The sequence below is a fragment of the Solanum verrucosum genome, unplaced genomic scaffold, assembly GCF_900185275.1.
Source record: "Solanum verrucosum unplaced genomic scaffold, falcon-dt-bn FXZP01000049.1, whole genome shotgun sequence".
Lineage (NCBI taxonomy): Eukaryota > Viridiplantae > Streptophyta > Magnoliopsida > Solanales > Solanaceae > Solanum > Solanum verrucosum.
In genome coordinates, this window is record NW_026020221.1 from 11085561 (window position 1) to 11098714 (window position 13154).

The window sequence follows — 13154 nt, forward strand, 5'->3', positions numbered from 1 at the left end:
GATACATACCGAATCCCACCTCATGTTTCTTAAATTCTATGTACAATTTCACCCCCATATCATTCTGAATACACAATGGAGACGAATTACCTTCCACAATGTATTTGATCTTGATGTTTGTTTTCAATTCATCAATATCCAATTCAGCTGCAATTGTTGAAATAAGATTCACAAACGAAATATTTACCCCAACCACTATCCCATCACTTCTGTATCGCTCGTATCTAACATCACTTTCCCATAATCCAGAATGTCTTAACAAGATCGAAATATTCATTATGAATCTTCACAAAATTGCTCTCCAATTTTTTTGAATCAAACTTCTACAGTTTTTTCGAAGAACAGGGAGAAGGTTTCATAATTGGAAATTTGAAATTTCTAGTTCAGTTAGAGTTTTATGAACCACTGATTGGTAGAAGGAAGAAACGTACGCGTGATTTGTGGGAGTCAATTATAATTTCTGTTTTTAATCCCTTATTTAACGCATTAAATTGATAACAACAACTTATTAATTAATGTATCCGCCTGCACTATTATGTATCCGAAAGACACTAAAAAAGGGAATTTTTTTGTAATTTAGGAAAGAGTAGGGATAGGAAGTAATTTTTTTCTTATACTATGTGCTTTGCATAATTTTTACATAAAAATATATTTGAAATTTTTAAAAAAATTAATTTTTTTTTATTTTTTTGAATGGGGAGGGTCGGCTACGGGGTATGGGTCGGGTAAGAAAAAAAAATTAAAGGATGAAATAGAGTTTTGGAAAATGTTTTCCTTGATTTTGGCAGGGAAGTCATTTTCCTTAAATTTGAGGAAAATGAGTTGATTTTCCAAACATTTTAAGCCAACCAAACATGAAAAAATTGAAAAATATTTTCCTCCATACCAAACACACCCCTAGTCCATGTTGCTTTTTTGTGCTTGTTGAATTTATTTTCTCTGTTGTGGTTCATATTGAATTTTTGTACAATACTATTAGAATGTGATGTCTTCTACCACAGTTGATATTTTTACAATAAATTATGTTAATACTATAGAAAACAAATTCTGAGTAGTTATGTTCATATTTCAGCAATTTATCAGTCCTTATTTAATGAAAAGAAGCATTTTTATCACTCAATTGTCTATGATAATCACACTCAACACATCACTTTGGGCTACAATTTTTTTTTCCAGAAATTATTTTCCTTCATACCAAACACACCCTTAGATATAATTCTGAAATTAATATCAAATTCATGCTCTTTGTATTTACCAGTCGAGTTACTCCTAAATTTATTTATTTTACTTTTTTAACTTTGAACCAATTGCAAATGTTTGATACTGACTTGTGAGAAGATTGTATTGTATTATCGTCGTATAAACAGATTACTGAATATAGTTACATATATATATAATCTATTTTTATTTTTTTACTTGGCAACAATATATTCAATTTTATTTTTATATTAATATGGCTCAAATTTCCGTTAATATTACAGCAATATGGCAATGAATTTCTCGGCTTCAAAGATGAAAAGAAATGATGGAGAATTTTTACCTTTTTCATATTTGATACAATATTCTTAGTTTTCAGTTGATACATATTTATTTCTAAGGTTCATAAATTGATATAAGCGCCAATAAAACATCAATTTGGTGGTTGATTCATCAATTTCAAAGTTGATTTTGCCATATTTCGTACATGATTCATCTATATCATTGTTGATTCATCAATTTCATGGGTATTTTTTAAGTGATCATTGTTCAGCCATAGTAATAATACATTAACAACTTCTTAGCCTTCAAATTCTTCTCAATCGATTTTCGATCTGAAGTTATGCATCCTTTTCTTCCACCACCAATAGTGTTGTCCATTGAACATAGGTGATCTGGTTATTGAGTATTTGACCTTTGTCCGTATTTGATGGAGCAACCATTTGAAAAGATCCTTTCTAGGTGTTAACCTTTTAGCGAAAACCTGCTTTTTGATACCAATTGAAGAGTTGTATGAGTCCACAATAATAATAGGAACCAGGCTCCTTACTTGTTTCTATAACCATGAACAAAATGTATTGAAGATTGGTACGAGTTACCGCAATAGTGATAGGAGATGTTGACTCATATGGATCGTCCCTGGTGCATACATGGTCCCTCTGAGAGACTGCTCCCCTTGAATGAACATTTCAATCATATAATAAATCGGCGTGGTGCATATCTCATCCTTCATCTGGTTCCTCGATAAGTTTGTCAAATCAACATAATAAAGCATAGTACCGCAAAATTAGTGTCTCTATGAGTTCATTTAACTCAATTAAAAACGAAAAATAAAAATAAATTAGTATACATTATAAAATAAGCTAGCTTAAAAATAACCGCAAATGTTTCCCTCCACTTCCCCCGGTGTGTGTGTATATATATTCTTTCGGTTTCCTTCATTAGTTCATAACGATATAGTTTAACCGTTCTCTGGAAATGAGTAATTATCTGCCGCCTCGTCTGCCGGTTTTCTTTTTCCAGCATCATAGCAGGGCGGCGTACTTGATAATGGATCTTCATTACAGTAGTAATCGTGAAGAAGTTCTTATTCAACTCGACAATTTCATCAAACAGCCGAGAAGTGAATCAATGCGCATCAATCTTGGATATTACCTGTGGAAATCCTTCAATACAGTCAACAGAAGTGAATCAATTCGCATCGGTCTTGGATATCACTTGTGGAACTTGTTTGATACAGTCTACATACTTTTACAGGTACAACTAATTTCTTCAAATATATTTCATACTTGAAATCTTGATCTAACTTAATTGAGTTTAGGAAGTAGCAGCAGTGTACCAAAAGTTCTTAGACTCAACATTAACCCTCAAGGAATCTGCTCGAGTTCGTAATGCCCTTACTGTATTTCAGGTAAAGTACTTTTACATTTCTGTGCACACATAGATCATGATTTTCAGTTCATGATATGTAACAACTACTCTTTTATGAGTGCAGTGTATGGCCTCTCACCCAGATGCAAGAAAGTGGCTCGTCAAAGGTATGGATGATGGATGAGTTTCGTTTTACCTTTTCATTCTTTCAAGTCATTAAATGTATATGAAATGTAAATGTTCACAGTTGTGTGTTTCTCTGCATCCATTAGCATTGTCCTGTTCGATTTGCTTCGTGGATCAATTGAGATACGGAACAAGTAAAAGGGATCATAGAGTACTGATTTCTCTGCACTTCTATACTTTCTTTTTTTTTTGCAGAAAAAGTACAAGATTATCTTTACCCATTCCTCCAAATTACTCCAAATGTGATGTTGCCTCTGCAACTTCTGAGGCTTAGCATCTTCAATTTTATTGACGCCCTTACAAAGGTGATAATATAACTATTTTAGTACTGCAGCTATCGTAATACATTACGATGTTCTGAATTCACTTTCTTGTGCAGTTTGATGAGTTACATGGGCATGAAATTCTTCTTTTATTTCTAGACACACAAATATTTTCTTCCTGTGTGAACTGCATTCGTGATGGTGATAAACCGATAAAGAAGGTTAGGCCTACCTTCATTTTCATCTTAATTCTATGACAGTGAAATTCCGATATAATCATTGAATGTGAGTCCATGAAACACAAACTTTTCGACTGCCTTTATCAAATTTTATTCTGAATTAAAAGTTGCTTTCTGCTGATTAAATGAAAAGAGTGTTATGTGTGTTCAGGCTGCAACACTCATACTTATGAAAATCTTGATGCAAGAGGAAGGGTTAAGATATTGTTGTTCTCGCCCCGATGATTTTCTGTCAGTGATACGAATCTTGTGTCAACTCGTACGATCATTTTCTTATCAAATCCCTTGTTCACAGCACCTAAAATATGTTGTTCAATGCTTCCTAAGTCTTTCGCGGGTAGCTTGGGAAGACAGGTAAAAAATTTTTTGTCCCTGCTGCTCTTATGGTGAATTTGTCTCTAATTATCCAATTTATTATTATTTGATTTGATCTCCCAACATGATACAGGGTATATGAAACAGTGAGAGACATGCTTCCTCTACAGCTAATTGAAAACACTTTTCACAATATTATTCATGTAAGTCCATCGTCTTCTTTCTTCCGACAGACACAACATCCCTCTAGCTAATGTTCAAAACCAAAATATACTTTATGATATTATTAATTTGCAGAAAGATCCAGAGATTCCAGAAATGCTGCATCAGTTAGTGTGGAATCTTAATCATCGACCACCTCAATAATTGCTCGGAAGAGGATTGACGATATATAGCAAATAGTGTTGGGAAGGAATTCAAGAAACTTGCTTTACAGAATCCAATCCCTATAGGCTATATACATATACATATAATAGTAGAAAGAGCTTAAATTAGGAGTAATAGTTGTAAATATGTAAAGGTTTTGAGTATTTGAACCTATAACTAGCCTTACTGCTTGCTGAATGAACATTCTCATTTTACTGTAAGAAGTTACTTTCTAACATCACTCGCATCTAATGGAGGACTCATATTCTGGAGTTTCCACATCAATATGTGAGAATAGTTTTAGCTCCTTGTAGATGCAAAAGGCCAAACATTCAATTGTCTTATCCTCAAACTTTTCACAGATGAATCTCCACATATTTATTGCGATCATGATGAATCTCCACATGCTCTTTACCAATTGAAGAGTTGTACGAGTCCACCACAATTCAGGGACCAGGTCCCTTACTTGTTGCTACAACGTAACTATAAACAGAAGAATGTATTGAAGACCTGTATTAGTTTTCACTGCAGTAATGAGAACATGACTCCATGATCAAGAAAGTAAAATCACCATCTATTTCAGTAGGATTTTTTAAATCTCCACTAAAACATCGAACAACGTTCAGATTACAATCTCTTGCAATATAGGAATTAAAATCTTAATCCCTCACTCTTACAATGTAAGCACTCTCTACATACAGTAACTCCATTGTAAAGATAGCCAAGGCGAAATATAGCCCAGAGAACTATAACCACAACTTTTTTTTTTTTTTTTAACACTTTTTGGCCATCAGGCCATTTTTATTAAAGAAATGCCCATTGGGCTATGTTCAAAAGATGGTCCAAAATTGACCCAACATAAATAAAATAAAAACAAAGCAAATAAATTCTATATCTAAAAGCACTAAAGTGAAAATTGAAATGACTCTTGGAACTCTCCAGAACTCCATGGTCAGCCATTTCCTTTTCGATTTTTGTCCTGGTAAGGACCATTTCTCTTTTGAGTGAATGTTTGCCTCTTTGTTCAGTCCCCTTCTTTCTCTTCTTCTTTTTGTTGTGATTCTCATTTTCCATTTTTGTGTGTTAATTGCAAGATTGATGTTGGGATCCATCGTTTGGTACGATCAGTGATCCATATTCATTGGATACTTTATGTCGAGATCCTGTGACTATTGGATGAGCTCTGTCTGTTGGGGTTTTCCTGTGTTTCATTGATTTTTCAGTAGTAGCATGAACCACCACTTCTATTTGAGTTGCTTGCTTTTTGTGTTTACCACTGTGGCTCACTGTTTGTACTTGTGTGTATGCCCCTATCTTATTGTTGTGCTTTTGCCCATTTTCATATTATTATTTTTCCTTGGTACTGCAAAATTGAGCCAATTATTAGAAAAAATCAGTTCCTCATAATTCGCCTCTCTGAGGATTTGAAACTGAGGAACAAATTTCCTTTGATGCACCTCCTCCTGCTTATGATATGTGTTTATTTTCTGCATTGTCGGATTCTTAGATATGGTACCACTAGTTTATCACTGTTCACTATTCTCTTGCCTTGAGATTCTAATTCTTGAAAACAATTCACCTGAACAGTCCCTTTCTCTAGAGCTAGGTTAGCTAGGTAATCGGCTAGTTTGTTCCCTTCTCTGAAAATGTGTGATATAACCACTGTTTTTCCTTGCATTAGCCTCCATATTTCCTCCAGAATATTCACTACCTTCCATGGTACTTTCCACACTCTTTCCACAATGTTTTTAAGTAATAGAGAATCAGTTTCTATAATCACCTTGTCTAGTTGTGCTGTATCTATGTACTTCAAAGCATGTAAGAGTGCCATTGTTTCTGCCTGTGTATTAGTAATTAAAGGTTCATCAATCTCCTTAGCCTGAGCTTGTATGACATCCCCTTTATTATTTCTCACACAAAAACCCCAGGAACTTCTTCCTGGATTTCCTTTTGATGCTCCATCAGTGTTGACTTTAACCCAACCAGTATTTGGTGGTCCCCAAATAACTTTAGTTACCTTTACTGTTGGATTATAGTTGTGAATAGCCTCTACCACCATTGTCCATTTGTATGGGATGTACGTGCAATTTCTCCTCCTAGTTTTCATGAATAGAATCAATGTATGCATAATTTGATAGATCACCTTGTTACTGGAGATTTTCTTCCCATTTTTTAGTGTGTTTCTCCTTTTCCACAATTCCCACACTATGATAGAAGGGACAGCCTGAAATATATACTTAATCTGGTGATGTGCATCGATCTCCCACCATCGATTAATAATTTGGGATAGCTGCATGTTCTTCATGTTAATTCCCACTGGCCCACAGAAGTGCTCCCATACCATTTGAGCTATGGGGGAGTGTAGGAATACATGAGCAGTGTCTTCTATTTTAGAATTTTCACAACAATAGCATCTTGAAGGGAATTGAATTCCCCACTTCTTCAATGTATCATCTAGGGGTAGTTTGGATTTCCACAATTTCCACATGAAAAAACAGATTTTGATAGGCATACCTTTGATCCACATGAGGTTGTACACCTTGTTAATTTCCTGCTTTTGTCTTACTTTCTGGAATGCAGTACTTACTGTGAACTTTCCCCTAGATTCCAATTTCCAGTAAGGTCTATCAAACTCTTCAGTGTCCTTGGGTGGACTGATTCTTTGTAAAATGTGATCAGCCAAATCTTGAGGAAGTAATTCTTTTAAAGTTTGTTCATCCCAATGTCCTTCTTCTGCAACTTCTTTGACTAGAATGACTGTTTGATCGTACTCAAATTCTGGGGGAATAATTTTATACAGAGCACCCAAACCTGTCCAGTTATCTAGCCAAAAATAAGAATTACCTTGCTTAATTGACCACCAGATTTCAGGTTCTACTTCTTCTCTGCCTTTGATCATTTTCTTCCAGATATATGTGCTTGTCTTAGCTTGTACTACCACTGCATGGTGTTTCTTCAAATATTTATTGCTCATATAACTTTTCCACAATGATTCTCTAGTTCTCATGTTCCACCATAGCTTTGCAAACAATGCTTTAGATATATCTTGAAGACTCCTGAAACCCACTCCTCCTTCTTCATATGGATGACATAATGTTGTCCAAGTGGCCCAGTGTTTACTAGAGTTTCCAACTGAGTTGCTCCAGAAGAATTTAGCAAACATTCTGTGTAGTTGGGCTATGACTCCAGCTGGAGGGTCACATGCTGATAATAAATGAATAGGCATACTCTGTAGGACACATTTTATCAAAGTTGTCCTTCCTCCTATAGATAAGAGTTTTCCAGTCCAAGAACTTAATCTGTTTTGGACTTTATCCAAAAGTTCTTTGTAGAAAATATTCTGCCTCCTGCTATAATACATTGGTACGCCCAAATAGGTGAAAGGAAAATCTTTCCTTGGAATTTTTGTCACAGAATATACCTGATCCACTAGAACTTGGGGGGTGTGATGATGCATGAAGACCGCACTTTTTGCTTTGTTAATCAGTTGTCCACTTACCTTCTCATACTCTTGCAAGGTGTTCATTATCAGCTCTAAAGAATATTTATCTGCTGATGCAAATATGATAGTATCATCTGCATAAGCTAAATGGTTCACATAGGGACTCCACTTTGGCATTCCATACTCCTTGTACCCATCCCTACAATGAAGTGCATTAAGAGCTCTGGATAAACATTCTGCAGCCAGGATAAATAAAGTTGGTGATAAGGGATCACCCTGTTTTACTCCCCTTGTGGACTTAAAGAACCCTTGAGGTTGTCCATTAACTAGTATTGAGTACCAGTTATTGGATACAATTCTATAAATCATATCTATTAGGATCTCCCCAAAACCTATTTTTCTGAGCACTTTAGTCAAAAATATCCAAGATACTCTGTCATAAGCTTTTGCCATGTCTAATTTGATAACAACATTAGCAGGCTTACCCCTTACTCTAATATCATGAACTATCTCTTGAACTAGTAAGATGTTTTCTACAATACTTCTGCCTTTAACAAAGCCTGATTGTTGTGGTGATATTAATGTTGGCAGTAGCTTAGTCAACCTATCATGGATGATTCTAGAAAACACTTTGCTGGTGAAGTTGCTTAGACTGATAGGCCTCATATCTGAGAAAGTGGTGATTTCTTTTTTCTTTGGAATTAGTGTCAGATTCGTACATGTGATGTACCTAGGCAACTCATGCCCACAAAAGAAAGATTTCACCATCTTCGTCATGTCCTTTGCAATTATACCCCAGCAAGTCTGATAGAATTTACCAGTGTATCCATCTGGTCCTCCAGCACTCTCTGCATTTAGTCCAAATACAACATTCTTAACTTCCTCCTCCTCTGGTAGTTCATTAATTACAATATTTTGTTCTTCTGATACCATATTAGGTATATACTGCAGCATGTCAAAGTCACTTGGAAGTCTTTCCTCTGTAAATTGTTTTGTGTAGAATCTGATTGCCTCCTGCGCTATGTCTTCTTCTCTATCTAACCATTCTCCTCTATCATCTTGGATTCTTTTTATTTGCAATTTTCTTCTTTTTCCATTAACATGTGCATGGAAAAATTTTGTGTTTCTATCCCCATCCACAAACCATTGCATTCCCGCTTTTTGTTTCCAAAACTTTTCCTCTACTGCATATAAATTGATTAAATCAGCCTGCACCTTCTGTAGTCTTTCTCTATTAGTGTTTGTAGGATGATTCTCAAATTCTTGCTCATGGATCTGTACCACTTCTGTCAAAGTACCTATCTGTCTGAATATGTCTCCATATGAGTCCTTACTCCATTTAGATAGTGCCTTACTCACCCTTTTCTGTTTACTGTGAAAGTTAAAGAAAGGGTCAGTACTATGATCTTCTTGCCAGTTCTCTGCTACAACTTTCTGAAAAGCTTCATGTTCCACCCAAAAGTTTAGAAATCTAAATGCTTTCTTGATTGGATTTCTATCTGCTCCACTTGTTATAACTAGAGGAGAGTGATCTGAACCCTGTTTGATAAGATGCTCCACTTCTAAATTAGGAAATAAATTCTGCAAAGCTTGATTACCCAAGCATCTGTCAAGTCTTTTAAATATGCAGGCTGCATCTGATCTACCATTCCACCATGTGTACATACTTCCTTTGAAACCCAAGTCTGTTAACTGGCAAATATTGATACAGTGAATAAAGTCTTCAGTTTCATTAAATTGTACTGGCAATCCCCCATACTTTTCCATATCATCAATTATCACATTGAAATCTCCACCTACTAACCATGGGTTAGTCATAGTTGCTGCAATGGTATGTAGATCATCCCATAGAGCTATTCTAGTACGTCTATCTGTGCTAGCATATACTAGTGTCACATGTATTTCCTGTCCATCATCAATATCTGTGAGTTTGAATGATAGTAACTGTTCTGTGTCCATCTGTACTTCCATCTGAAATCTATCCTCCACAAATAACCAAATTTTGCCATTTAAGTTATGACAAGTTGTTTCCATATTTAACCATAATTTATACATGTCAATGTGTCTATAATGTTGAAAAGGTTCCATCAAGGCTATGAAGTTAAAATGTTTTTGCCTATTCATCATTACTACCCTTTCAAAGGCCTGTTGTGAATTAACCGACCTTATATTCCATATAAGTGAGCAATTCATTGAGAGATAGTGTTGGCATGAGCTTTCCTTGTTAGTATACCTCCCGTTGCCTTTGGAGGTACACTTTTATCTCTTCCTTTAGCATTTTTCTTTTCTTTCTTTGTTTTTGCTATTTGTCTAGGAGATAGATCTCCTTTGTTGTTGTCTTGATTTGCTACTGCACTGTTCTCCAATTCATCATCATCTCCAATGTGAACTTCATTTTTATGCTCTCCTTGTGGTTGACTTTCTGTCTTATTTGTTATTATATTCTGATTCTCTGCCCCTATCTGACTATTGTTCTCCTCTATTCTATCTATCTCTCTGTCTTTGCTTTGAGTTTCTATGCTATTGTCTTGATTACCCTGATGTGTGTCTGCCACTACTGATGTAGCTGTTTCTGTTGAATTTGCAGGGTCCTGATTTCCTTGTGTTGCTGGATAGCTATTATTTGGTGATTTTTGGGGGGTGAGCACAACTTGTGGGCTGCCTGAATCTGCAGGCACCTTTTCAATTATATGCAAATCGTCTTTTGTAGCCTCACTAACTATTGTTTCCTCTGTATTCTGTTGCTTTTCTTGTATTATGTCTTCTTCCTGTATCTTTTGTTTCCCCATATTGTCGGTATTCTGGGTTACTTCATCTTCTATATTTTTGCTATTCTGGTTATTGTTATCTTCACTTTGACTGTTGGCTATCTTTGCTGCAGTATGACTTTTGCCAAAAGTTGCTTCTACCCATTGTTTAGTCTTATCTTCACCTTTAAGGTTGCTATCACTTGTTGATCTTTCCGCATTTTTCTCTGCTCCATCTTGCTCATCATCTGTGAGATGCACTAAAGTCTCAAATTTATTAGTGATAGCCGTTCCTTTGTCACCTTTATTATCTTTGTGATCCTTATTCTTGTTGTTGTGATTTTGCTGGGTATCATATTCTTTCTGGTTTAGGTCATGCTGCAACTTATTCTTGTTATTTTTATTCTGAACCACGTTCCAATTTTCATGAATCAACTTCCCATTCTTAAACACTCCATTCACGTTTGGTATCTGTTTCCCTTTGTCCTCCTCCTCTTTTTCTTTTCCTTTGTCATTTAGCTTCTTATCTTCCTGCTTTTCTTCTCTCTTTGGCCTATGCTCAGGGTGTAATATCCAGCATCCCTGTAAATCATGTCCTTGAAGTTTACAGTGTGTGCAGTATCTCGGAAGATAATCATAGTGGATTTTTTGCCATTTTGATTTGACTGTTCCCGTCTCCTCTTCTATACAATTGATTTGAATTCTTTTTGGTAGTTCTTTTAGCAAATCAACTTCCACCTTAACCCTCGCACAACTAGGTCTGGTTTGGTTATTAGTGGTTTTGTCAATCACTAGAGGTTTCCCCACAGCTGTTGCCAAAGAAAAAAGGGATTCTTTATCGAACAAATTAGTTGGCAATCCGGGGAACGAAATCCATGCAATGGCAATGGTTGTTTCCTCCTCTGGGTTGAACCACGGATCCCACTTTAAGAATCTTAAGGGGAAATACCTATTCCTTACTCTGAGTTCCCAAGCTTTAGACATCAAAGTTGCATAATCCTCTAGTAATGATAATCTAATCAGTATGTGCCTCTCCTCTAAGAAACCAATATTACATGGTCCTTTAATTTCCAATTGGATCGGAATTGCCTTCCTCAATTCATATAGATCAGGACGTCCATAGGAAAATTTAGCTACCACAGCATATTGGAGATTTTGTCTCACTGTTAACTTCTCAAATTCCTTTTTTGTCCATGTAATCGTTGGCTCCCCATGCAAAAAAATAATAGGTTTAATATCTATAGGCTCCGCCACCTGTGGGCCAATTGAATTATGAACTGCAGCAGCATAATCAAGATTGTTAGTGGTGGTGGTAGGGTTGTTTATGGTGGGCAGACCAACCCCAGTGGGGGCCTGACCGCCGGCCGGCGTGGCCATAGACGGTATTTGAGGTATTCGCGTTCGTAGGGTTTAGAGTTCGTAGGGTTTTTTTTATAACCACAACTTACTCTAGCCCACAACACTATAACAATTATCTCAAATCTACTTATGCACATCTAAAGTCGGAGAGCATAAATATAAAATAACGCTAAGTTAAAAAGCATATTTATGTATTATGTCTTTTAATTTTGCAAAATTTGAATAATAAAATTATTATTGATATTCAATCCTGAGAACTTTTTCTGTTTTGACAAAATAGATATTTGTAATAATTTTCCCATAAACAAAACTTTTTGAATGATCACATTGTGAATATTGTTTTGTTGATATGAGAAGAGAAATCTTCAATTTATAGAGTTTCAAAATTTTCTTCTAAGAAAAAATTAATTAAATATGGAAGAGAATTATATTTTCCTTATCAAAAATGTTCAAGCATTTATGGTAATACTTTGACTTTACTTAAAGAAAATAATAAAATTTAAAATATGATGAGAAAATCATGGCAAAATCCTAACAATATACCCTTCAACTTTGTCATTTAGAGCTGATATGTCACTCGTTACAAAAGTGGCTCACTTATGCCCCCACCGTTATAAAATTGACCACATATACCCCTTACCTTTACAAAACAAAAGTGGCTCACGTATACCGTTACGAAAGTTATAAAATTTATTTTTAAATATTTTGTTTTATTTTTAATATTTAAAAATCATGTATTTAGTCCTTTTCACTCATAAATCATTTTTTTGACTTCTTTGATTATTATTATTATTTGAGTTTCTTATTCTTATTTCAATTTTCTTTCATTCTGTAGTGTAAAATAAGAGAAATAAAAAGAAAGAAGTGTGAATGAAAAAAAGAAAAAAAAAATAAAACTATTTCTTTTGCAGGTATATTGTACTTAAGTTTTTTATATCGTTAAACTTTTTTTAGGACATCCATAATAAATTTTATATGAAAATAAGTGAAAAGAATTAATTTATCCATAAACACAAATTAGCGTTTGAATTAAAAAAGCAAAAAAACTTGTGAAAAGGATACAATATACCCTTACATGAATTATTATGAAAGTTAATTTAAAATTAATTTTTACACTTCCGTTAAAGGAAAAAGGGTATATGTTGGTCATTTGTGTGATAATATGGAATTAGGGATATATATGAGTTACTTCCAAAACAATGGCATATTATCTCCAATAAATTTGGCTCGAATCCCGAGAGTCTACATGAATGGAAACCTTCCCCTCCACTTCCCCCGTGTGTATATATATAAGTATCTGCTCTCTGTTTCCTTCATTAATTCATACACACACACAGTGAAGAAAAAAAGAAACAAGAAAGTAAAGATTTTCTGTAACCGTTTTCTGGAA

The 13154-nt window shown here is 34.9% G+C and overlaps 1 protein-coding gene across 1 annotated transcript; it reads left to right on the forward strand.

Annotated features, from left to right (window-relative positions):
• The first annotated feature begins 2454 nt into the window (after positions 1-2454).
• On the forward strand, positions 2455-4216 carry LOC125831544 (uncharacterized). The gene is made up of 8 exons (XM_049510707.1): positions 2455-2733; positions 2798-2887; positions 2972-3014; positions 3229-3338; positions 3413-3517; positions 3687-3889; positions 3984-4053; positions 4148-4216. Exons 1-8 carry the CDS (start codon positions 2455-2457, stop codon positions 4214-4216), a joined length of 969 nt encoding a protein of 322 aa, XP_049366664.1.
• Positions 4217-13154: the final 8938 nt, after the last annotated feature.

Excerpts from the sequence above, each read along its gene's own strand:
- LOC125831544 (XM_049510707.1), top strand. The coding sequence starts at position 2,455 with ATGAGTAATTATCTGCCGCCTCGTCTGCCGGTTTTCTTTTTCCAGCAT. Across the intron at positions 2,888-2,971 it reads ATGCCCTTACTGTATTTCAG|TGTATGGCCTCTCACCCAGA; the intron begins GTAAAGTACTTT and ends TTATGAGTGCAG. Across the intron at positions 3,015-3,228 it reads AAGAAAGTGGCTCGTCAAAG|AAAAAGTACAAGATTATCTT; the intron begins GTATGGATGATG and ends TTTTTTTTGCAG.